Here is a 23,747-nt window from a genome sequence, read left to right as displayed (position 1 = left end):
TATCATATATAAATTCATGAATCCAAACTTTTAATCCCATAATTACTTTTAATTAAGATGCTTTTAATTTTGATTATACGGTTTGTGTACCATTAAGCTACTTGTGTAGGATTAATACTTGCTAATTTAAATTCTTGTCTTTCCACTTTTCAAAAACCTTTACTGGCCACTCCAACACTCAAAACAAGAGAAATGACCCGTGACAATTTTCTGAAGCTTAAGCTGACAAGAAATCACCTACGTAAAAGAACGTAAAATGTAGTATTTGACCTTGAAAAATGATACATGCAGTTTCATGACAAACTGATCAGTCATCTTTAAAGGTGCAGTCGACATACCGTATTTGTATTCAAGCACAAATTCTGGGTTTACTTCATCAAAATAGCTTTATTCAGAACAATTTGTTCTTTACAAGATGAACCTTCATTGAATGGTTGCTTTAAATGCAACACACTTCAGTATGATGACACAAATCTTCTATTTTTTTTTTCCTAAAATTGAGACAATATACACACATTCAAGATAAGCGGTTGCTTTTTGTTGTCAGTTTCTACAAAACACATATGCAACACCCAACGATATCCTGTGCATCATCCAACCAAACAGAGTAAAATATATGTTTTCTGACAGTATACGTTGTTGAGAAGTGGTAAAGGACAGGAAACAGGTGGATCATGACTTATTTGTCTTTGTAGCTGACACCTGCTTATCTGTTTACAGTCTAACAGCAACTGTTCTGCATTTTATTTCATATCGTTAGAGTTTCTAAGCACTAAAAAGGAGAGACTTCCCACTGACTTACCTCAAAGAAACTGAGTATTGTAGGAGATCATGACATATCCCTTAAGACAATATAATTTGTGTCTTCGACGACAGATGTTTTTTTCTTAACTTTCATAATGTAGTAACCTCAGCTTATGAGGCAACCTTGCAAACTGACGAGAAAGATGTTTTTCATGATGTTTGCATCAATGTGATGAAGTAATCTGATTTGTCAACGACAGACAATTCAGTTTGGAAGTTTTATGCAACTGTTACCAATCAGATTTTTCAGAAAACACCATATCACAATATATCCCTTACTTCTAAGTCAGCTTTAATCAAGACGAGTAACATTTTGAACATAATACTGTAAAAACCTAAATAAAGGGCCAAAACATTTATTGTTGTTCTTGCACTGCTGAAAACTGCAATCCTCCTCTAAAGCACTCAAAGGTAATTCTGTTGAGGAAGTCATTTATTTTTATACATACTATTTTTTTTTATTTAATCGCTCAATAAACCCTTAATACATTTGAATACATTACTGTGTACAGCTATTCAGTTTTTGTTACTTCATTCTAAAAGCCTAAAAATACTATAAACATGGATCATTGTGAGTAGACTTTTAAAATTATTTTTTATTTATTTAAGGACTTATTGTGGCATTGTCAGAAAAAGTTGACAAAGCATTCTGAATCGGGTTCTACTTATGTCAACATGATCTAAAAGCCTATGTAACAGGGGTTTTTTTGTTGTTGTTGTTTTATTTATTTATTTATTTTTAATCCCATGTGGGTTGCTTGTATATAGCAGCATATAGCTTCATTCAATCTTCATTATTCTGAACAGAGCAGTTGGTAAACACCAGTGTGCAGGATGGCAGCAGGACAGCCAGTGCGCGACGCAGACCTGGAATAGGATCGTTCATATCTGCCATCTTGTTCTCATCGCTGCTGCCATCTGCACCTGCAGCTTCTTCTCTGTCCTGCTCTTCTTCCTCACCGCCCTCCCCCTCTTCTGCTGGTGGATTCTGACGAGGCTGGAACCTGACGTCCACAAACTCCAGCTGGCGAAGTCCACGGAGCATCCTGCAGCTCCGGGCTATCTGCAGCTCGCTGAGTGTGCAGTCCCACAGGCGCAGACGTTTCAGGTCTTTCAAGCGGCTGGCGCAGAGTAAACCTGGACCCACCTCTTTTCCACCAAGACTTAGCTCCTCCAGCCCAAGCCAGCCAGCCCCCAAGCCAAGGGAGGCCATATGTAACTGGTAGCCCTGCCGCCCTGTAATGCCTATTTCCAGAAACTTGAGCCTGGAAAGCCCTTCTACACCACAGACACCATCTTTGGCAGCACAGCTTCTAAGCCCATTAGCTGTTACACGAAAGGTGTCACGTAGCTCTAGATGACAGAGCCTCTCCCATGATGTCAGACCCTGCAGGTGCTGGTCTGTAAAAGAGGGCACATTGTTAAGGACTAACCTCTCAATACCAATCCCTGAAGGAGAGCCAGCCCCTTTTCCTTTCTGGTTCCTTCCTTTCAGTTGAGCACCAACACTCGATGTGGGTTCTGCTCTTTCTTGGGGACTAGCTGATGAAGTAGGCAGGGTCTGATTGAAGAAGCCACGAGGCAGCTCGCAACCCCGCAGCTCCAGCACCTGCAAAGATGGAGGTAGGATCTGGCAACTGGGCAGGCTTCTCAGGTCTGCATGCAGAAGATAGAGCTTACTCAGTCGAGGGCATTTTGTGGACAAAGCTTTAAGCCAAGACTCAGAGAGAAAGGTTCCGCCACGTGCGGACAGCAGCAAACCACGCAAGCGAAGGCACCTTAGTCCGCAACCCAGGTACTGACGCAGCAGGACCCAAAGGATGCGGGATGTCACCTAACACACAGTGGACAGTCCATGAATATGTGTGTGTTGAGAGAGAGAAACAATAACCGTCAATAACTGCACAAACACACAACCCATGTGTTATTAAAAGATGCTCATAGTTTATTTTTAGAGCATATTTTACACACAAAAGCATTTCAAAATGCTTTACAAGGGGCTTTAAAAAGCAATACACAATTTTATTCACTATCAAAGAAACTAAAATACACATACAATAGAAAAACACATACCAGCCAGGAGAAAATATTAGTGGATGGCTGTTAAGAATGACTAGTAACAGCTCAGAAACTGCCAATAGATGGCCCAAGACTCAAATCAGCAACTAGGTTGTTGAAACAAAGACATGTCAAAACTGGCTTTGGGATGGATAAAGCAGGCTAAGCTCCTGGAATGGCTTTCCCAAAGCTCCAACGTCAATTGTACTGAAAACTTGTAGACTATGTTTAAAAGCTGGCTCCATGCCAGGAAACCAACCAATTTAACTAAACTCAACCAATTCTGCAAAGAAGAGTGGTCAAATACCCAGCCACTGTTGCACCAAAAGATTGTTGATGGCTACCGAAAGTGTTTAACTTAAGTGCAACCAATATTTATATTAACCAAATATTAGTTGGGGTTGTATGTGTGGATTTGATTCAAACTTGTGCATCTACTTTTTCCTCTTTAAAGCCATTAAAGCTGTGTTCTGTACAATTATTCCACCCTGGACAAAGAACAGTTCAAAGAAATTATGAAAAGCCCCAAATTCCTATGTAAAGAGCTTAGAAAGAAAAATGGCTGGACTTCTTTAAGTTTCTTGAAGACATTTCACCTCTCATCCCAGAAGCTTCTTCAGTTCTAAGACCAAATAGTGGAAAGCCCCAGGTATTTCAGCTCTAGTGGGAGTTGTCCCTTAAAAGGGGTTGTTTGGTCTTAGAACTGAAGAAGCTTCTCGGATGAGAGGTGAAATGTCTTCAAGAAACTTAAAGCAGTCCAGTCGCTTTTCTTTCCAAGCACCTTGGATTACCATGACCTGGATGACTGAGAACCTACACAGACCCAAATTCCTGTGGCATTCATGCCCATGATGCGTCTATAAATTTCTCAGCACAACTGTATAAGTGGGCCCGTTTTGAGACAGGAAAATCCCGGTGTTGTATTTTTATTTGATGATACAGTTGAAACCAGTGCTTTGATGTGAGAGGATAAATTAAAACATGAGTCAACAGCTCCCAGTCTTTCATCTTTATCAAAAAAAAAAAAAAAGAAGTTATCGCTATGAGTTTGTTTCTTTTATTATCCCCAAGTAACAGACTAGATTACTAAAATGCCTGGCCTGCATTAACAGAAGAAACGAAAAATTATGAAGCCACACTGGCAACAACATCCTTACCCCTTTCCATGAAGTCAGGTCGACATTTCTCCACAGTCTTTGGTCTTTAACAAGGCGTTTCCACCTCTTACATACCCTAAAACCACAATTTAAAATATATAAACATATACACAAATCACATAACAAAAGACAAAACAAACGAAAACCTGAGTTTTGTTTTAAACGACGAATAACTAGTAAATCATTGAGAGCAAAGTTGAAATCCCCTTACCTCCCGGCTCTGACGACCTCTCGTACGTTCAGGTAGGACAACACATCGATTAAAATGTTTTCGGGAAAGTAGTCCAGATTGCAGCCCCTGAATTCATCCATTTTGTAAACAAAACTCTCAAACCTCACACACGGAATGGTACACGAACGCACACGGGTTGCGCCCGAATCAGCAATCCCCCGGAAACACCGGTCCACTGACTGTGTGACCGAGCGGCCGCTGGGCAGTTAAATCAAATCAGCGGCTTTAAGCCCAACACAACATTCCCCGACCCAAACAGCCTATGTTTCTATAAACTCCCATCAGGTTTATGATCGTGAATATGAGACACGGTTTGTTTTAAAAAAAGAGCCCCACGAAGAGCCACTTAACGTCCTTTGCATCAACAGTCCACTGCGCCTGCGCGGATTACCGGACAAGATGGCGACCAGCAATGGTGGAGGAATGGAAGTGGATGGGGCAGGCGAGTATTTATCCCTCATCTTATCGTTTCTGTCCACATCAACCAAAACCTGCGCGCAGGTTGCCGTATATGTTGTTTTGTGTGTTGTAAGTGAGCGGAAGTGACGACTCCGTGGTGTTAAAGGGTCGTAAGGAGCTTGCTCGCTGACATAGCAGGTTAACGTACTCAGCTCTGTGAAGCTGTCAGTACATTCATCACTGTGCATGTTTCAGGCAGTTCCCTCTGCTTTGCCACAGGAGTTTGCATCAGAAATTCGAAGTAAAATCTAACATCACGTGTAGTTTGATTAAAATGCTATGGCAGTGCTGCAACATCAAACACGTAAACATTAGCTATACATGAGAGAAACCGACATGCAGGCCTATATCTGTGTGAATAGTTACATATACATTAAAATGACTGTATGTAGCGAGCATAGGGCGACCGCTCAGAGTCGCGTTTTATTAATTTATAAACTGTGTCATTGGGCACATCGCTGACTGATCTACCTGTCCAGGTGTGTCCTGTTGGGAAACTGTGGAACTCGTTTTATGATTGTATATGCTATTTAACTTTTTAGGAACGATCCTGAGAATGATCTTTTGTGCCAAACTAAACAGATGATTAATGCCAAAAGGATATATCCAGTCACTTATTTTGAATGGAAAGAAAACGGTGTATGTACTGTTGCTTGGCTCTGGAGCTAAGTGACATAGATTATTGTCATCAGCTACAATCTGAATGTAAATAATCTCTCTTATTATTTTGTCTGTTATGCATTGGTCATACGTTATTGATTGTTTTGGGTTCATACTGATTTACAGCTATTGATGTGTCTCTGCTTATTTTCTTGTGTTCCATATATACATGCAGTTTGATTAGACGTATACCGAAACAGGACTGATCCATTGTTGATTAACTTTCCAGTTAATGTGATTGGACCATATTAATCACTTTTGGTTGATCACTGTTGCTTTTTTCCTAATTTTTCAGTAATTATTTGGATTTGAAGAAGTATTTCCGTTTGTACCTGGGTCATTTAATCTCAAATCACTGTTGCCCTTTTGCACAACTATCTCAGATTTGCCTAAAAAGGCTATGGTCCACAGATTGGATACATATATATTGGTTGCTGTGAATTTGTAGCTTCATATATCAAATATTTTTCAAGGTGTATTCTTTTCAAAAATGGTCCATCGACACATTTTCATTGATATCATACGAAGTTAAAATTTTACAGCTTGGGACCATAAAATTCCCATGGTGATTTGAGATGGAATGATCCCTTAGTCTGGCTTTCCAGTAATTGTTTGAATTTGACAAAGTGCTTCCAATTAACAAGTTTTTTGACTTTTTTATATATTGTCATTGACATATTGTTAATCCCAATCTTGTTTGTGTCTTTGTGTGATTGTAGCCAGCCCCAGTGTTATGGCCTCAGGGGTCACTGGGAGTGTTTCTGTGGCCTTACACCCTCTGGTTATCCTAAACATATCCGATCACTGGATACGCATCCGCTCGCAGGAGGGCCGACCGATGCAGGGTATGTGTGAAAAAACAACACATCATCCTATCACATATTTATATATTGAGCTTATGGAATAAAAGTCTAAGTTAAAGATAAACATATGCTGTTGTGTTTGTCTCTGCTCAGTGATTGGAGCTCTGATTGGGAAACAGGAGGGTAGAAACATCGAGGTGATGAACTCCTTTGAGCTGCTGTCTCACACCATAGACGACAAAGTGCACATTGACAAGGAGTACTACTACACCAAGGAGGAACAGTGTAAGCTTTGTTCAAGTGTTAAAGACAATAATGCACATATTTGTGTGTGCATCTTCTTTGATGACTCAGTTGTTCGGTAGCTGGAGTTGTGCTAAAATTAGTAACACTGGCGTAATCATCATTCAGGAAAATCAGTTCACACATCAGTTTGTCGTGATTTGTTTTTCTAGACTTAGACTCTAGTTTTGTCCTTGCCTCCTTTATTAAATTGAGACATTTTCTATCTGTGTTCTGACTTTCCCACACAAAGAACAATAAACAGTACAACAATTGATAAGTCTTGAACGCCAGAATGGGACTCTGTAGTTTTGGAGTTTCAGTTCCCAAAGAGTACAGATACATTGTTAATATGTTTGGATGTGCAAGGAGTAAAACATGTGAAGGGAGATTTCTAACACTTGACCAAAAGATGGCAGCATTGGATCCAGTTGTTGAGCCATAAGTAAATGATTTACACACAAGTCTTTTGGTCACAATTACATAAAAACTACCAAAACTCTCGGTCTCTGCCTCTTGTTTTGGATTTTGTAATTTTGTTTTCAAGTCAGTTGCTGTTAATTTCCAGAAATCAGAACAGTTATTATAACAAAAACACAACTCTTTATGAAGGCAGTTGACTCACAGTCGTGGAGACATCCCAAGCCTCTGTAAGCACTTGCAACAAAGCCTCATCAAGCAGGGTTTTTATTTTATTTTTATTTTTTAACACATTTAAAATGACAAAGACTTAAACCTGTAGTTTGTTTTGTAAGTTCACTATATTGCTTTAGTTAACTGCTGTAACCTTGAAAAAAGCGGAGCATGAGCAAAGCAAAAAAAAAAACCCCTCTTCAGTTTTCATGTGACTATGAGAGAGTTCATTGATGATTATGTTCTCCAAGCCCCTCTCAGATGTTTATTTATCAGTAAGTCAAGTCTTCAGATCATTTTGTTCTTACATTTGTCCTCTGGTCTCTCAGTCAAACAGGTCTTCAAAGACATGGAGTTTCTGGGCTGGTACACCACAGGTGGTCCTCCAGACCAGTCAGATATCCACATTCACAAGCAGGTAGGCAGATACTGAAGCCCACTGACAGGTGGCAGAATGTCGATGTTTTGACACATGTACTGTGGCCATGAATGTTTCAGAAGCAAAATGTATCACTTTTAAGCTTTTAAATATCTTAAAATCCCATATACAGCTGCTTCACTTGTGTTGTACTTACAAACATGCCTTTATACTGCTATAGAGTCTACACACAAGTAAATGATGATGGATATTTCAGATCGTTTGCTTTTGCCTTACCCTCATTTCTCTACTTCCTGGCAGGTGTGCGAGATCATTGAGAGCCCTCTTTTCCTGAAGCTCAACCCAATGACCAAACACACGGACGTGAGTTCATTTGCATTGTTTCAGCAACGATGTCAGTGGTACAAACACAAACGCATCTGCTCTAAACAAAGTGTTCTTTTGTCCCACAGCTTCCTGTTAGCGTTTATGAATCTGTCATTGACATCATCAGTGGCGAGGTAGAGTTTACTTCCACTTTTATCTAGTGCAGGTCTAATCTTGATTGCCACAGATGTTTCAGTTCCATCTGATATGTATTGCTTTTGTTTGTTTGTTTGTTTTCAGGCCACTATGTTATTTGCTGAGCTGACGTACACTCTGGCCACAGAGGAAGCGGAGAGAATTGGCGTTGACCACGTAGCTCGTATGACGGCTACCGGCACTGGAGAAAACTCAACAGGCAAGACAAGCTGTTGCCTCAAGAATTACTTGTACATGTACTACTGTCCTACTAGCTACACACTGATCATAGTCATGAATTGTTGCTAATTAAGCTTTCTTTATTTAACAATAAGCCACAAAAGGTGGTAAATCAGTGCTTTTCTCCAGCTTCAAATCCAAAAGAAATGGCTTTTGTAGCTTTGTTGAGTTTCTAAAGGCTTAGATCAGGTTAGAGGCACTGTTGTCAAAGATTAAAGGCAGACTTGACTACTTTTTATGAAAATGTGTTTCCTTTAAAAAAATGCAATATACAAATGATTTGTGATACGAGGTATGATTAAAAAAAATACAACAACAAAAACACCTTCTACAATTTCAGTTTGGCTGTTCTCTAGTTTTGTCTTTCTGCACTCATGCCTCTGTGATGCATACTAGAGCTTCTCAAGTGTTAAAGTCATGTTTTTGCATTTGAATTTTTGTTATTAGGAAGTGGGCAAAGTCAAAAAAGAGGTGAATCTGGCCCCTGGGCTGCCACATGCATGGTGGCAGGATCCACGGATTAGATGCTTTCAGCTGAATTTTCTCCCTCAGGGTTTTACAGTAGCTCTCCAAACTTACTGCCTCACACTGGGGGGAAATTTTTTACATTGTACAACCATGTAAACCCAGAAATAAATGATTTAAATGAGGTGTAACAAGCTGTCAGTTAGGGCATGGGGTCACATGGTGTCTCCTCCATCAGTCAGCTGTCCTGTGACCTGCGTCTTATTGGTCACAATCAAAATGAATCGGGGTTTAACTGTGATGTTTGGTGTCTTTCTTCTGTGTTAGTTGCTGAACACCTTATAGCCCAGCACAGTGCGATAAAGATGCTCCACAGCCGAGTGAAGATCATTCTAGAGTACGTCAAAGCCGTGGAAGCAGGTGAGAGGATGAGAGGGTCGTTTAATGACGGAGTGAGAGCGAAGAATGTGAAAATAAATCTGAAAAGCAGATGTTTTTAAATTAGATGTTTCCTCTCCTTCATTTTTTTTAAAGGAGGCCCCTCAAACATGCCCCTCTGTAATTACAAGCTTCTGTTTGACAGTTTCTTGACAGCATTAAAGTAACTCAACATTTTTCAGCATGCTGTTTATTTGTTTCTCACAGGCGAGGTGCCATTTAATCATGAGATCCTTCGAGAAGCAAACGCCCTGTGCCACAGACTGCCAGTCCTCAGCACCATAAAATTCAAAACTGACTTCTATGATGTAAGTAATCTTTGTTGCTCCTTCACACACACACACATGCACACAAAAAAAATTGGACCAAGGCAGGTCAAAATCCCGGGAAAAATGAGAAAAGGAATAATCTAACTTGCCTCTCTTTGATAACAGTTTTTAAATATAGCTAATATTTAGCAGCATTGTAACAGTTAACAGGCAGGGAAACACGCGATTCAGGGATCAGTGTATTCAAATGTGATGTGTTTACATGTAATTATAAAGATGGAACTACAGTGTTTCAGTGGACAGAGTTTAGAGCCAAATAAATTTTCGTTACGTATCGAGACACATAAAATGCTCAAAGTACTTTTCAAGCATTTACTGTAGTTGGTAAAGATGTAAAGACAAATGCATCAGTTTATAAACTGACCCCATTGCTGCACCGGCCACATAAACCATATGGATCATTTTTGGTGAGATAGAAAATAAATGAAAAGCAGCTCCTAAGTAGTGCAACTGTATTGCAAAAAGTCACCAATCTTCAGTTTGATAAGTTCTATGCAAGACGCGTGAAGTCATTTTAGTTATTTTTCCATTGTTTTTTTGAATAATCTGCCAATGTACAAGAAATTAACGGAGCAGTGGAATGTATTTTTTGCCAGTACCAGCTGGTGATTATTTAGTCACTTTTACACAGTGTACTCCAGTCTCTATTTGTTTACTTTTACCCACATTACATAAATCTTTCACAGTGTACCCAAGTACTGGGTCCAAAAACTGAAGACAAACACAATCCTAAAATCAAAGCTCACATCTCATTTTATCAAAGTGTAGCTGCTAAAAACACCCTTTTTACTGCACATTTTGATGTCATCGATATCGAATAGTACATAATAAAATGAAAGCAGCAATAAAAGATGGTCAGTTAGATAAGATAAGAAGTCTCAGTCACAAGGAAAAATTCATTTATGATTAAATATCTCTTGTTGTGATGATGTTACTGTTCATTGTGCTGTAAAAGTGAGAACTCCCTGACGCTGTTCTTCTGTTTACCCTGCAGCAATGTAATGACGTCGGCCTCATGGCCTACTTAGGCACTATCACCAAGACTTGCAACAGTATGAATCAGTTCATCAACAAGTTCAACGTCCTGTACGACAGACAGGGCATCGGCCGGAGGATGAGAGGACTCTTCTTTTGAGCAAAGCAGAGAAACAAAACGAGCACCGCAGTTTATTATTTTCTGTTCTGTCTTTTTCTTTTCTTTGTTTTTTTTGTCTGTTTCTACTTTGATTAGCTAAAAAGCAGTTCTTAAACCAACCATAGCTTTTCAGAGCAGTTAAAAAATTTCCAACCACAAGTGTATCTAAAAGCACCGATCATTAAAAGCTATGTACAAAGTCACTCAACTCTTTGGTGGGTCTGCACAGCAATGAGTCCACTATACATGAACGTTCTGTTATTTTACCCAGTTTGTTTTATTGTTTCATGTTCCTGTATGTAATAAATGATCTGCTGATTTTTCGTTTTTTTCCCCATGAGACTTTGAATCTTCTGTCAACGAAGCACATTAAAAAAAAAAGTCAGATCTGCACTTTTAAATGAGCACATGAAAGTCTGCTACGTGGAGCTCGCCTAGCTGGAGGTTTATTGGCAGTAGCAGCGCGTTTGCAGATCACCTTCTGAAGTTGTGTTCCTGCTGTTTGATTGCCCTTATAGGTTTTGGACAGAGAGGCAGGAAAAAGACTGCAGGGTGACTTATTGCTCCAGAGTGTATGGAAAATAACAGGAGTCAGCATTTATTTGGCTATTAAATGTACAGCAGAACAGACATAATGGCCTACCAGCATGCATGCTGGTACTTCACAAGTGATTTTTACCTGCCATGTGGCGATGGGTGGAGCAAAGCTTTCCTTTTGAGGCTACTTTGCACCTTTCAAAAAGGATATTCCAACTCAAAATGCTACTCGCTGATGAAAAACTGATTTGTTACAATTTATTCTTGTCAAAAAGAAAATTGATTTTTCACATACTGGCAGTTACACATTGAGTCATCGATGTAATTACACTGCATCTAAAAATGCGCTAAGACATTGGTTTTATTAACATTACATTTAAAAGATGTGAAAGTGTGCAACTTGGATGTTTTCATAGTCTGTTTTGTTCCCTCTGGATGTTTTACTGGCTCTCCTCTGCAGGCTCGTCAGCAGCATCAGCAGGCCGTGGATACTGGAAGCGGGCTGGATCGTACAGATCATCCCTGGGGTTGTAGGGTAGAGGGTGCTGGTAGTAGTAAGGGTGAGGGTAGTAGGTTACTTTCTTCTCAATGGGTGCAGGAGGTGCTGGCTCCTCCACATGTTCTTCCTCCTCGACCGGAGGGGGTGGGGGTGGCGGGACCACAACCTTTCCTTTGATGGGCCTGGGTGGGTTGTCAATCAGGCAGTCGGGATCCCAGTAGGGGTCACAATCGTACTCCATGCCCTTAAAGTTGCGGATGTGAGCTGGGGGAGACTTCTTGACAAAGACTGGGGGAGGTGGAGGTGGGCCAGATTTCTTAGGAGGAGGAGGAGGTGGTTGAGGCACTGCCACGGGAGCTGGTGCAACCTTCTGGGGAGTGCAGTGGGGGTGGTACCGAGGGTCACAGAGCACAGGTACTGCACCTGTGGGCATGTAGACAATGTGAGGCTTGCAGAGGGGGTCCTTTTGGTTACACAGGTAGAGCACATCGGCCTGTGAAATGGCTGGAGCAATAGGAAGAGCAGGAGGCTCCGTGGGTCTTGGGACCCCTTTCATCGGCGGTGGAGGAGGAGGAGGAGGAGGAGCAACAACTTTGCACTTCTTGTCTGTAGCTGGGTCACACATGATCATAGGCACTCCCAGTTTGCTCTGGAAATAGGAAGCATCAGGGCCATAGGTGTGCTCCAGGTACCTCATCTGCTGGTAGAGCATCCGCAGCTTGTCGATCTCATAGAGCTGAGAGGCGGAAAAAGAGTAAAGGAAAGACAAACTCAGGTTTATTTATGTAGCATGAAACTGCAAAAAAAAAAAAAAAGCTGCCTCAAGTAGATTTATAATCTTCAGTTGGTTAAGAAAGAAACCCTGAGAAACATTTAAAATCTGAAAGCCTTCATGATTATATGTGTTTTTAAATTAAAAAGCTCAGTTGTAATCGCACTTCTCGACTAAGCCAAGAGGTGATGTGATTTGAATCCCAAAATCCCGACCCTCTGAGATCAAAATGAAAAATCTTTTTTCTTCCTGCTTTTTTTTTAAACTATGAAGGTTTAGATTTAAAATCTTCCACATCCAGATGTAACATGCCGGTGCTGATTTTAAACAACCAGAACCTGGACTGAATTCAAAATTTAACATCCTTATTAGCTAAAATCTTACATTTGCTGGTCTGCAAAGGTGACTTGTCACAGTTTTCTGTTACTACAAAGAATGTTCAAAATAAAGAACACCTACAGTGACACATTCTGAGGTGCTTATAAGTGTTTCTTACCCCCTCAGTGTGTCCGATGCTGCTGTAGTATTTGTAGTAAGCCTGGAAGTCTGGGTTTCCTCTGTACCACCGAGGGTCCGCATTACGCTTTGGTCTGGAGTGAGTCAGAAAATCATTTGCTTTCTCTGCATCAATGCTAACATCGCCTACAGGGACCATCTCTGTTAAAAGAGGAGATGAAGCTGAGTCTCTCAAAAACAGTTGGAAAAACAGCATCGCTGCATAAAGGTTCAGAAAATTGTTCTTTTTTAACTTACGTTCCTGCTTTATGACATTCAACAAAGATTTGGCCTCCAGCAGGCCTGAAAGAGGATGAAAAATAATTTGTGGATGTTGATTTTGATTGTTTTTGAGAGGTGAACCTGTGACATTGTGAAGTAAAAGAAGCAGAGCAGACCTGGGAGAAACACAAGACAGAAGAGTGCCCCCGCCAAACACGATGAAGAAATCATCTTGAACCTCTGTGATCATGAAGAAAAGGAAATGATCATTTTAAGGAAAACTGTTAGTTCGTACAAAATAACTCTGAATCAATTACATTTCACATCTACACATTTAACAAAGGTATGTGTCTAATACCAAAATTCACTTGTAAGACATAAAAATATGTCTTCAGGTAAAACTGTTCTGCAATCTGATGCTCTAAATGCAAAGATTAATATAGACTGTAGAATATAAATGTGGCTTGCAATTATTAAGTTTATTAATTCAAATGATATTTTTGCTTCTTATTGCACGACCCAATATTGTAAAGAAAACACATCTGCCCCTGTTTTACTCACCTGACTCGGGAGGCAGTCTTCACTGGTCTGAACAAGGCTGAGTGGGTTAAATACACATCTCTGCGTCGGTCACCCTGTAACATTATCTTCTATCCAATCGGACTCTACCGACTTTGAGACCGAAATCTTGTCTCCACCTTCCTTTTAATACACTTTAATGTGGGGCCTTTGGCGCCAATTAAGAACAGAAAGCCTCAGGACTTTTGCAGCAAAGCCATAAAACAAAACAGACTTCAAATGGAAACTCCCCATTAAGTCTGGAAGTGAAGCATCACCTGCTGGGGCAACTGCAACCGTAGTGAAAATGCTGCCTACTAACACAATATCCATGCCAGAAAAGCTTACAAAAAACATAGACGACAACCCACGTTGCCTTAAACATACATTCATAATGAGACTTCACAGATTTCTAAAGCACCACCGGTTTCTAAAGGTTGTCATTTTTACCCAGTGAACACCTGCTTTTCGAACACAGGACAGCTATCTACAGAAAAAGCCGTCTTTTTTGTCTCAGCATGTTCAATATTCAGACTGCATTCTTACTGGAGGCAGTCATACTAAACATACACGCAATAACACACGCTGGTCAGTTTAATGTTATTTTCCCACATTCCCCAATCATAACGATGTTAAATGTGATAAATAGATTGTGAATAACACTCATTGATGCCCATGATGAAAATGTAATTGCCAAGTTTACATTGTTTTAGCTTCTTGCTGTATTAGATGTAATTATTTAGATACATGTCATCAGTACAAGTACAGCCACCCAGTATTGCACCTTTTGCACTGAGGGCTTCTACTTTGCTCTCTAGGATGCCCTGCAATTGCCCTCTTTGTACTTTAGCATCACAACTTGAGGACTTTTTAGACCAAAACATTTAGGCGACACATGATTACTAGTTACTCTACCAAGACTGTGTATACAATGTGTTAGTGGGTTACAGGCTCATTCATTATACAGCTGGAAGCTTGTGGTTTTGAAAGCTAGATTTGGCAGCATTAAACATTTATACAATTTGTTGCCTTTTCTGAATATCCAAGCCTTTTGAAATCTTTGGTTCAGTGACTCACAAACCCAAAGTTGTGCAGGTTGTCCTTCAACATGAAAATTGTTACTTGCAGACCTGTATGTTTTGTGGGCAGGCGTTACTCAAAGGATTAGCGAGGCGTCCCCACTGTGAAACCAGGTGTTCATACACATTTCTTCATCCCACGTTATGTGCACAGAAGACTCGGCATCAGGCAGAGTATTGAACCATCATTTTATTTTAACTCTCACAATACAAGGCTCAATATAAATTTGTCTGATTTGCATCAGCAAGTATAAAATGTACAGAAATGCTCAATGTTAAACGGATGCTTGCAGCTAAACCACAGGAAATTCTTCACAATACTAACTTCTGAAATACATATTTACAAGCAAGGTACTGTTAACAGGATTCTTCTGGAGTTCTGGGTTTCGATTAGCTGGAATTCTTGCAATAATAGTCATATTTAAAAAGAATCTTTTATCTGCTGGACTTACAAAATGCTTAACCTCATTACAAGTCTGTAGAAAACCCACAACAAAGAGTCCCCCCACCCTCCCTCAGGTGACTGAAACAAAATGTGCATGAAGGCGTGTCCCGAGTTGTTCAGACGAAAGTGATGCGCGTGCGGGCCTGGTTGACCTGCCACACGTTCAGCTCCTCGTACTCCTCCAAGGCCTCCTGGAACTGGGCGGGCGTGAAGCCACGAGAGACGCAACGTTGCTCTGCTTCAGCCATGCGAACCAACCCACCGGCTCCACGGCCCTCTGCGGCGAGCTCGCGCACCAGAGAGAAGATGACGTCGGCCGGTCGCTGCGTCCTGCAGATGAATAATCAGATATTTAAAAAGTTAACTTTAAAGCCTCAAGGAATTTTGAATGAACCTACTCAAAAATGGCACAAAGTAAGGCATGTACTACATGTACACGTACGAATGCACAAACTACATTTCCTGCCCGTTCTGAACATGCTGTCGTGTGAACAGAGCTCCATAAAAATCAAGCAAGTTTTACAGCTTCCTTCAGGACATGCAAGAAACTCATAAAACAGCTCTGAATCAGATGACATCCGGTCATGTTAGTCTGAGCTCACTGAAAGCCATATTTAAAAAACAGGTCTGGTTTTTAGCTCTAACCTTGTGGTGCTGGATTTGTCAGCCTGTAATGAATCCTTGGACATCTCCATCAGCCTCATGGCCTCGTTTACATCTTCCTTCTCTACGGTGTCCATCATGCGAAGTCGAGCCTGAAGTAGGGAGTTAAAGGTGAAGATAACGCCAAGACTGTAGTTTGAGTGAATACACGAATAAGAGTTAAAAATAATCCTACAATATCCATCTCAACTTAGGCTGCGCTGTGCCGGCACTGTCAGACCGAGACAAGTGCAATGCCCTCTGGGATGCCCGGCAATTGCCCAAGTCTCCGCCTCTCAACACCAGCTAGTCTCTCTATAGCATGAAATGAAAACACCACACAAAAGATCCCATCTGAATACTGTTATGATCAAGTGGGTTTTTTTTTGTAGAACACACTGATGACAGTCCTGGCCATGGTCAGTTTTGCATGGGTTTGCACAGCTGGTCCTTATGCACACAGGCTGACTGCCCACCCTGCAAAGCTGGCCAGGATCAGCAAAGACATTAAAGCAGCTCCCTCGTGGTCGTGAAGAGGAAAATACCAAATGAGTCATCTGAAAACACACAAATAAGCTGATGTGCAGCTGTGGCACCAATACTGCTTGTGGCTGTGTTTTGCCCCCTTGTGGACATCTGTGTGCAGCACATTGCCTACCTGTTAACCTGAAGTGCTGGTTTTGCAGTAGTTGGATGACTGCTACCTGCACAAACAGCACTTTTGACAACCAGAGGCAGAGACAGACTTAATTCAAGCTTTTTTAATAATATTCATGTTGTGAGTGGGTGTAGCGTTTTTGCTACTGGGACTGGTTTTGGCAGTCAGAGCTTTTTGTCCAGCGTGGGAAAGAAGTGCTCACAATGCAGTAGGCCAGATTATCATCACTACCTGCACTGTAAGCACTTTATCCCACACTGGACGATCGATCAAGACAATTTAATTCCATTAAAAGCTCCACAAAAGCAGTGCAACCGAACCCCATATGACACTTTTCTGCAAATATAAGTTCCACTGGAGTTTGATGAAAAACAAAAACAAATGTAACCCTGTTTCACTTCTTAAAACAAATGTCTGACAAAATTACAACCCTCCTGCAGGAGTTCAATCAGTGAGATTGGCCTGTAAAAGTTTCCAGCCACCCACTACTAAAGTGGATGTGGAATTCTCACCAGTGCAGTGGAGAGACGCAGGATGGAGAGGAGGGTACGAGCGGAGGTGAAGGTGGTGTCTTTGCTGACCCGAGCCTCTTTTCTCATTTCCACGTAAGCAGCAGTGATGTAATCGGCCAGTGACTCGGGCACCACAGGCTGCCGCTTCTTGCACAGAGATATATAACGCCTGATGGAAATTACATTTATCATTAGTTAATATTGCCCATTACGCAGACCTATTTGAAGTGAATTATCTGAGCTACAACAATAACCTTCATGTGTTCATTTTTAAACATGCAAATTCTCACCTCATCAGTTTCATGTCAATAGGGGTGAAGTGTGTGGGCGGTTGGCGGGAGTGCTGGTGCACGTAGGTGATGTGCTGGGCCAGACGCAGGTCAGCATCAGCATCCGGTTTGTCCTGGATGAGCCACAGCAAGTCGAAACGGGAGAGCAGAGCAGCTGGCAGCTGAATGTTCTGCTCGATGCTCTTCCGGGGATTGTAGCGGCCGTAGGCGGGGTTAGCTGCTGCTAGAATAGAGCAACGGGCGTTGAGGGAGGTCATGATGCCAGCCTGGAGGGGAGATTAAAAAAATGAGTGTGGATATTAAACAGGCATTGAATTTTTCCAGATACTTCCCCTAATTAAGAGTACTGGCAGTAATTAAGGATACCTTAGCAATGGAGATGGTCTGTTGTTCCATGACTTCATGGATGGCGGTTCGATCTGCATCCGCCATCTTATCAAATTCATCAATGCAGCAGATGCCCAGGTCAGCCAGAACTAAGGCTCCTCCTTCTAGAGTCATCTCACCGGTTAGGGGGTCACGCATCACTGCCGCAGTCAGACCGACCCCAGATGAACCACGACCTGTTGTGTACTGGCCTGAACAGCAGACAGGGAACAAGAAAAAGCTACAGTTAGCTGTTGATCAAACGGTTCATACTTCAAGCTTCACTCAGAATAAAACTTCCAATTTAGATATGACAAGCTGTTGGCATTCAAAACCTTGCATTAAAACACAAAAAGTGAGTGCTCTAGTCAAACCTAGGACCTAATGGAAAGTAAACGCCATACTAGATAAAGCATTAAACCAGATAGGGGACAACAAACAGGACTCACTTCGAGGAGCCAGACGATCAATGTAGGACAGCAGCTGGGACTTAGCGACTCCTGGATCTCCCATCAGGCAGATATTAATGTTGCCTTGAGGAAGAAGAGACAACGGAATAAGAGCACTGCAGTGATTACAACATTTAATGAGGAAAAACAACTTCCAAGAAATGTACCTATGGAATAAAGAAGTTTGGTCTTGTGCCAGAGTGATAAAGGAGCATAAATTATATTAAAATTATACATTAAAATCAGTATTAGAAAGCTATGTTACAATATGATTAAACAGAAGAAAAGGATTTTGCCGTTATAATCTTGTTTGCATTTGTCCTCACCTCTAATTTTCATGCCTTTGGGAGCCTGTTCCACTCCTCCAACCAGCAACAGCAGCAAAGCCTTCTTCACATCTTCATGTCCATAGATCTCTGGCGCTATGGAGCCAGCTAGTTTCTCATAAAATCCTTCATCTATAAAGAAAAATATTCACCTCAGATAGTAAAGACCAAGGTCTCAGTTTATGTGTTCCTATTGTAGTGATGTCCAACAAACAAACCTGTGATGCTTCGCAACTCCTCATCGGTCAGCTCCTCGTTACCGAGTTCATCATCCTCAGTCTTGTTCATGAGTGTAATGCTGTGACACTCCAGATAGGTTTCTGACAGGAGACCCTGAAAAGAACAAAACCACAATACATGTCAGTTTCTTTCTGGAGATGAGATTATTGCAGTAGCCCATGTGTACTTTGACAAGCACATTATACCTGAACAGCCTGACTGAAGCCTGTGCGCAGCAGAGGGAGGAAGATTCCTGTGATGGCTACGTGGTCTCCTGGCTGGGCAAGACGTGTGTTTTCGCCACGCACGTACACCGTCATGCTCCTTGGGATGTTTCCAACAGGTACTTGGTCACTCTGTGTAATACCAGACGAAACTTGTGAGCAAATGTAAACCAAAACAAATGAATAAAAACATAACAAGTTTGGGAGTTTCTTACGTGTTCCTGAATACGCAGTTCCTGGAACTTGATGAATTTGGAGCCTCTCGTCTGCAAGTACAGTCGCCCTCCAGATTTGTTGGTGACACACTCTTGGCTGGGACACATAACAAGGGGCATGAAGGAAGGAGACTGGATCTGAAGGAAAACGAGAGATACGATGAAAAATTTAGTTCCTGTGAAAGCATATAAATGTATAGATGATTAAAAACCGTCTTACTGGTTGGTAGGTCTCAGCGCCACACTGGTCACATGTGTATGTAGCCACGGCCATCATCGGTTTGACCTCAGTCGCTCGGGTCACAATACCCCGAACTGCAACAAGGTGACCGATGCTGTCGGCTCGAATATCACGCACCACTTTGGGTTTAGAGGTGCTTGGAGCTTTAAAGTAAAGCTCGCTGTGGGAAGAAGTTCACAGTTGGACAATCAAAGGAAGAATAAAGACATGCAGTAAAAGCTCAGCTCTGAATCTGATTCAACTTACAATCTCCGCATGAGTTCAGGTGGGTATTGATTACGAGGGTCTCTTGTATCTGCAGGGTCACGACCCCTTTGTTCCATCATCAGCCTGTGCTCAATGTACACATCCAGAGAATCTTTGGCAACAATCTATGTATTAAAAAAAATAAAAATAAAAAATAGACGCATTAATACTGGGCAAAAATCACAATAGCAATGCATTTTTGGCACTTAAACTGATCAACATACATCTCTTTCTTTGTACTCTGGCAGCAGCTCGTGGACGGCATCAGCAAACAGCGCTGTGTAACGTTTAGCATTCTCACAGATGCTCTCGACCAGCTCGGGGTCTTCTTCAGCTACATCATCCAGATCCACAAAGAGAGCCACCTGCTCCCTGTGGGCCAGCGCCACCTGTAAGCAGGCAATTAATTAGATGATCTCCCAACAATTACACAACCATCTTTGCAGCTACTACTAACGCCAAACACACCTTCATCTACATTTTAGAAGCAAAAAGGGAATTATGCATTTTGTAAATAGGTAAGAGCCTTTTTCATCTTTCACATGGAAGTTTGATTAAGAGCCATTTAGTTTTGCTTTCGCTTTTACATTTTAATGCAATCCACCCAAAACTATTCTACTTATAACAAAAATAAATAGTTCAAATAAACATTTACATTTATGATTTTGTCAAATCATAAATTTCTGCTTGTAAAGACAACAAATGGTGTCAAAGAACAGTGTAGCTAAAATGTTTTATTCACTGACCAGTGAAGCATCAGCGCTCATTAGCACACCAGATTTGTACTTTTTCTTTTAAGTGCAATAATATCAAAAATCTGCAATGAACCAACTCTGAAAACTAAACCTATACTCATTATTTATACTCACAAGTTGGGCTCCATACTTGAACAGCTTCTTCCCGTTGTCGTCCTCTGTGTAAAATTCCTGCAGGAACCTTTTGCATTTTTCTGGAAAACAACCAAAAATACCTTCAGTACAATTTAACAGGAGGGAGACGAGAAAACAAACAAACAACAACAACAAAAAAAAAAAAAAAAAAAAAAACAGACAGGCCACATGCAGCAAACACTAGGTGGAGATTGTTTGTTAGCCACACACACACACACACACACACACACACACACAAAGAAAAGGCTGTTTACTTTAGTTCCCTTTAAATTTCTTTAAAAAATAAATCTTATTTCTGAGCTTAAAATCTCTTTAAATTGTTGATTAACACCACCGGCAATGGGCCTACACACTGGGAGCTAATTTGTTGTCCTGCGACGACCCCCTTTGTTGAGTAACATGGCATCCTGTAATCTCGATGAGTCACTACTGCCTTACAGTAAAGCACAAACTGCCACTGATGTGTTACATGAAGCCAATTCCGCTCTGACGTTTCCTCCATAATAGTTTTAGAGCGAAATAACTGGCGATACGCAGCAGATAGCTTCTGGGCAATAATGTAAATACAACAACAGGCGCGCTCAGTTCAGTGTCCATTTTTTTTTTTGGGAAAATATCCCCCCACTTCTCGAAAGAGCCACAACTGTTAACAATATTTAATTCAGCGCTTCGAGGAACGAAACTACTCTTGGCCGTGATAAATAAAATACTCCACTTACTTTGACGCGGTAGCAGCAAATCCGCACCTCTGCTTTTTTATTTCTCTCTTCGAGGATGTTATTGTAAACAAAGCAGCACATGGCTTTTTGTGCCCAGTCACTCACGGTATCCCTCCGCCATCCCTCCGCTCTTAAAAACAGTCCCGGCTGTTGTTTTCAAACCACAGCCAGCCATCTTCTAATGTTAGCCTAGGTTAGCCGGGGTGTACTGAACACAAGGCGCAGGCAGCCCCACCACTGCGAGCTTATTTCTCTTAATCTCTTGGCGGTGGAAGTAGCTTTCTTAATGCTATCGATGGTTGATGCACCGCAAACTTCAGCCTTTAAGCGGTCGGTTAGATTCTGCGAAAGATGACTCGGGTGTTTGTGAAGTTTACTCGGACGTTTAGAGTGACTCAAGCACGGCTGCAAATTTAAACTTACCGTAACGTAACGTTGATGGTGTTGTTATAATGATCGATTATTAGTAAAACCCTGCCCTTTTCGATGTTTGTGTAACAGAAATAAAGTTTGTTTACCCAAAGTAAACAATCATTTTGCGTCTTCTTACGCTTTTAGAAATATATATACACATATTCTGACCCTCAGCGTAAACGTGCTAAACACAGAACAACATGTTAACAGGTTAACTGACAGCAGCTAACGGGGTGCTTGCTAGCTCGCTCGCTAGCGGTTACTAGTTAACCCGATTTCAAGACGTTTAAACACCTCAACTAAACTCTAAATGTTGACATTATAAAATCCAGTTATTAAAAAGCGAAGTAGGGGTTAACTTACTGCGATTGTGTACCATTAAATTTTAAGGTTGCGCTCGCGTTTGATATGAACTTAGCTAGCATTTGAGTGGCCTTTATAAAGTTCTCTGAAACGATCATCAACTTTTCAGCCTAGTGCTTTATCGTTGACTTTAAATGTTACACATTAAAAATGAAAAACTTCGCGACATTAATGATTATCTTTAGTCGAACAGCTCGTGTAACTGTTGAGACATGTGCTTGCTGCTGCACAGTGGCGCCTGCTCCTTTGTTTAAGGATCCATCCGGGTCACCGTGGAGCCAACAGCCTCTGTCACTCGCGCGCACGCACACACACAGTACCGAAGTCGTTATCAAGAGGATAGCTAATGTTCACACAAGTTTGTGCAACTTATGTTTTAACACTGCTCCCGTGTGTCGCGGGTTTCTTGACACCATGTGCAAGCACTCATTTATTTTCTATCATTGTTTTCTTTAAAGTTGAGTTAGTAATGAAACGAAGCGGTAATGTTGCGCTTTCGCACACATAAATCAGATTTTATATTATACCCAACTTCATAGCCAGAACACCCCGTGATATACGTTCACCAAGGTTTCGTGTGGGATTTTAGAAGAGTCATTTGGTAAAAAGTTAACCAAAACGGGCCAACCTGTTGCTGCCATGACGTTAAAGATGAAACATTACCTTTCTCTGCTTCGTAATCCTTGCGAGCCATGATTGCAGCTACTGAGCTTCAGTTAAGATAACTTACTTCCAAAAACGCGAGGGGGGAAACGCAGTTTATCTCAAAGCTCGGTCTTTTTAAAAAAAATTTCACTAACACCGGACACTCATTCACTTGCAGCCAACGCTTCTCCCCTATCTCGGTACAAGAAGTGGCGCGAGTCTGACGTCTCCCTCAGCCAATAGAGTCGCTTCTTTCGGCGGGGAGAGGCGGGATTCTGTGGTGGCGCGAAAATTGCGGGCAGTCTGGTGTCACCTGACTGTGCGAACTTCCGCCCCGTTTGTCAGGAATGGCGCGAAATGCGATGATTGGATTCATGCGCAACCCTGTGTCAACAGGGTGAGCGTGGAACGAATGAACCCAACATAAAGTCATGATTTACAGCTGTATTTCCCCATTTTATAACATACATGTTATATAGCAAATGTTTTTCTGACATTTTCTCACATAAGGAGATATAATGAAAATGTCGCACATTTTAATTGGCATTAGATTGTATGGAAGCTTGTTTGTGGCTTAAAAGTGCCTGTCATAGCCAAGTCAACATTTTGATGAGTCTTAAAACTTTGACTTATTGAGTAGCTCAACTTTAAGTTACTTACAACTAGGACTAAATTTTGAGACGCCTAATTATCACCCCCCAATTCATTTTCTTTATACAGTGCTGAATCACAACAGTAGTTCTATAAATTATAACGTCATATTATAAGGTAGAGACCCTACAATAATAAAGAGAAAATCCCAACAATCGAATGATCCCCTATTAGCAGGCACTTGAGGACAGTGGGAAAGAAAAACGGCTTTTTAACAGGAAGAAACCACTGGCAGACGCAAGATCAGGGAGAGGCAGCCATTTATCACAACAGTTGAGGGTGAGGGGAGGAAGGCAGACAAGTACTTTAAAGCCATTTCAGAGAAAGTCAAAATTTCTAGATAAATAACCTCAAATTTTGATTAATTAAATAGAGAAAACCTAAAGCTGATTCTTAAGGTTTTTGATCACTGTAAAATACCACTGTATATCTTGACTCTTTCAACTTGTTTTTCTAAGCTCCTGCTTCATGGTGTAATTCACTACAAAGCAATAT

General features: G+C 41.2%; 4 protein-coding genes across 5 annotated transcripts; 1 reads left to right on the top strand and 3 right to left on the bottom strand.

The window, feature by feature from the left end:
• Positions 1-391: 391 nt before the first annotated feature.
• On the bottom strand, positions 392-4,573 carry LOC134641759 (uncharacterized). Its single transcript, XM_063494301.2, has 3 exons — positions 4,231-4,573; positions 4,020-4,095; positions 392-2,638 (listed from the first exon to the last, which is right to left on the bottom strand). The coding sequence occupies exons 1-3, from the start codon at positions 4,329-4,331 to the stop codon at positions 1,589-1,591; spliced, it is 1,227 nt and encodes a 408-aa protein (XP_063350371.1). The 5' UTR covers positions 4,332-4,573; the 3' UTR covers positions 392-1,588.
• On the top strand, positions 4,560-10,915 carry cops6 (COP9 signalosome subunit 6). Its single transcript, XM_063494314.1, has 10 exons — positions 4,560-4,693; positions 6,090-6,215; positions 6,327-6,458; positions 7,418-7,506; positions 7,768-7,830; positions 7,920-7,967; positions 8,074-8,188; positions 9,001-9,093; positions 9,319-9,419; positions 10,435-10,915. The coding sequence occupies exons 1-10, from the start codon at positions 4,651-4,653 to the stop codon at positions 10,573-10,575; spliced, it is 951 nt and encodes a 316-aa protein (XP_063350384.1). The 5' UTR covers positions 4,560-4,650; the 3' UTR covers positions 10,576-10,915.
• Positions 10,916-11,032: 117 nt separating this feature from the next.
• Positions 11,033-13,038, bottom strand: and3 (actinodin3). Its single transcript, XM_063483078.2, has 2 exons — positions 12,880-13,038; positions 11,033-12,347 (listed from the first exon to the last, which is right to left on the bottom strand). The coding sequence occupies exons 1-2, from the start codon at positions 13,036-13,038 to the stop codon at positions 11,553-11,555; spliced, it is 954 nt and encodes a 317-aa protein (XP_063339148.2). The 3' UTR covers positions 11,033-11,552.
• A 1,887-nt stretch (positions 13,039-14,925) lies between these two features.
• Positions 14,926-22,788, bottom strand: mcm7 (minichromosome maintenance complex component 7). Of its 2 annotated transcripts, none has more exons than XM_063485676.1 (15): positions 22,620-22,788; positions 20,440-20,519; positions 19,795-19,959; positions 19,571-19,695; positions 19,304-19,484; positions 19,084-19,221; positions 18,851-19,000; positions 18,644-18,758; positions 18,426-18,557; positions 18,100-18,183; positions 17,651-17,862; positions 17,285-17,550; positions 16,995-17,163; positions 15,828-15,937; positions 14,926-15,512 (listed from the first exon to the last, which is right to left on the bottom strand). In XM_063485676.1, the coding sequence occupies exons 1-15, from the start codon at positions 22,648-22,650 to the stop codon at positions 15,299-15,301; spliced, it is 2,172 nt and encodes a 723-aa protein (XP_063341746.1). In that variant the 5' UTR covers positions 22,651-22,788; the 3' UTR covers positions 14,926-15,298. The 2 variants fall into 2 exon arrangements, with proteins under 2 accessions (XP_063341746.1, XP_063341755.1); XM_063485685.1 differs by lacking the exon at positions 22,620-22,788 and adding an exon at positions 21,180-21,213.
• Positions 22,789-23,747: the final 959 nt, after the last annotated feature.

Source organism: Pelmatolapia mariae, linkage group LG2, assembly GCF_036321145.2.
Source record: "Pelmatolapia mariae isolate MD_Pm_ZW linkage group LG2, Pm_UMD_F_2, whole genome shotgun sequence".
NCBI lineage: Eukaryota > Metazoa > Chordata > Actinopteri > Cichliformes > Cichlidae > Pelmatolapia > Pelmatolapia mariae.
This window is presented reverse-complemented; position numbering and strand designations above follow the sequence as displayed.

Bases quoted from the DNA above. Each gene is read 5' to 3' on its own strand.
- and3 (XM_063483078.2), bottom strand. From the start codon at position 13,038: ATGGTCCCTGTAGGCGATGTTAGCATTGATGCAGAGAAAGCAAATGAT. The intron at 12,348-12,879 runs GTAAGAAACACT...TCCGCCTCTCAG, and splicing joins GCATCGGACACACTGAGGGG to CTCTATGAGATCGACAAGCT.
- mcm7 (XM_063485676.1), bottom strand. From the start codon at position 22,650: ATGGCTCGCAAGGATTACGAAGCAGAGAAAG. The intron at 17,551-17,650 runs GTATCCTTAATT...TCTCCCCTCCAG, and splicing joins AGACCATCTCCATTGCTAAG to GCTGGCATCATGACCTCCCT. The intron at 15,513-15,827 runs GTTAGAGCTAAA...ATTCATCTGCAG, and splicing joins GACAAATCCAGCACCACAAG to GACGCAGCGACCGGCCGACG.
- cops6 (XM_063494314.1), top strand. From the start codon at position 4,651: ATGGCGACCAGCAATGGTGGAGGAATGGAAGTGGATGGGGCAG. The intron at 4,694-6,089 runs GCGAGTATTTAT...GTGTGATTGTAG, and splicing joins AATGGAAGTGGATGGGGCAG to CCAGCCCCAGTGTTATGGCC. The intron at 6,459-7,417 runs GTAAGCTTTGTT...CTGGTCTCTCAG, and splicing joins CTACACCAAGGAGGAACAGT to TCAAACAGGTCTTCAAAGAC.
- LOC134641759 (XM_063494301.2), bottom strand. From the start codon at position 4,331: ATGGATGAATTCAGGGGCTGCAATCTGGACTACTTTCCCGAAAACATT. The intron at 4,096-4,230 runs GTAAGGGGATTT...TTGTGGTTTTAG, and splicing joins GAGGTCGTCAGAGCCGGGAG to GGTATGTAAGAGGTGGAAAC. The intron at 2,639-4,019 runs GTAAGGATGTTG...ACTGTGTGTTAG, and splicing joins ACCTGACTTCATGGAAAGGG to GTGACATCCCGCATCCTTTG.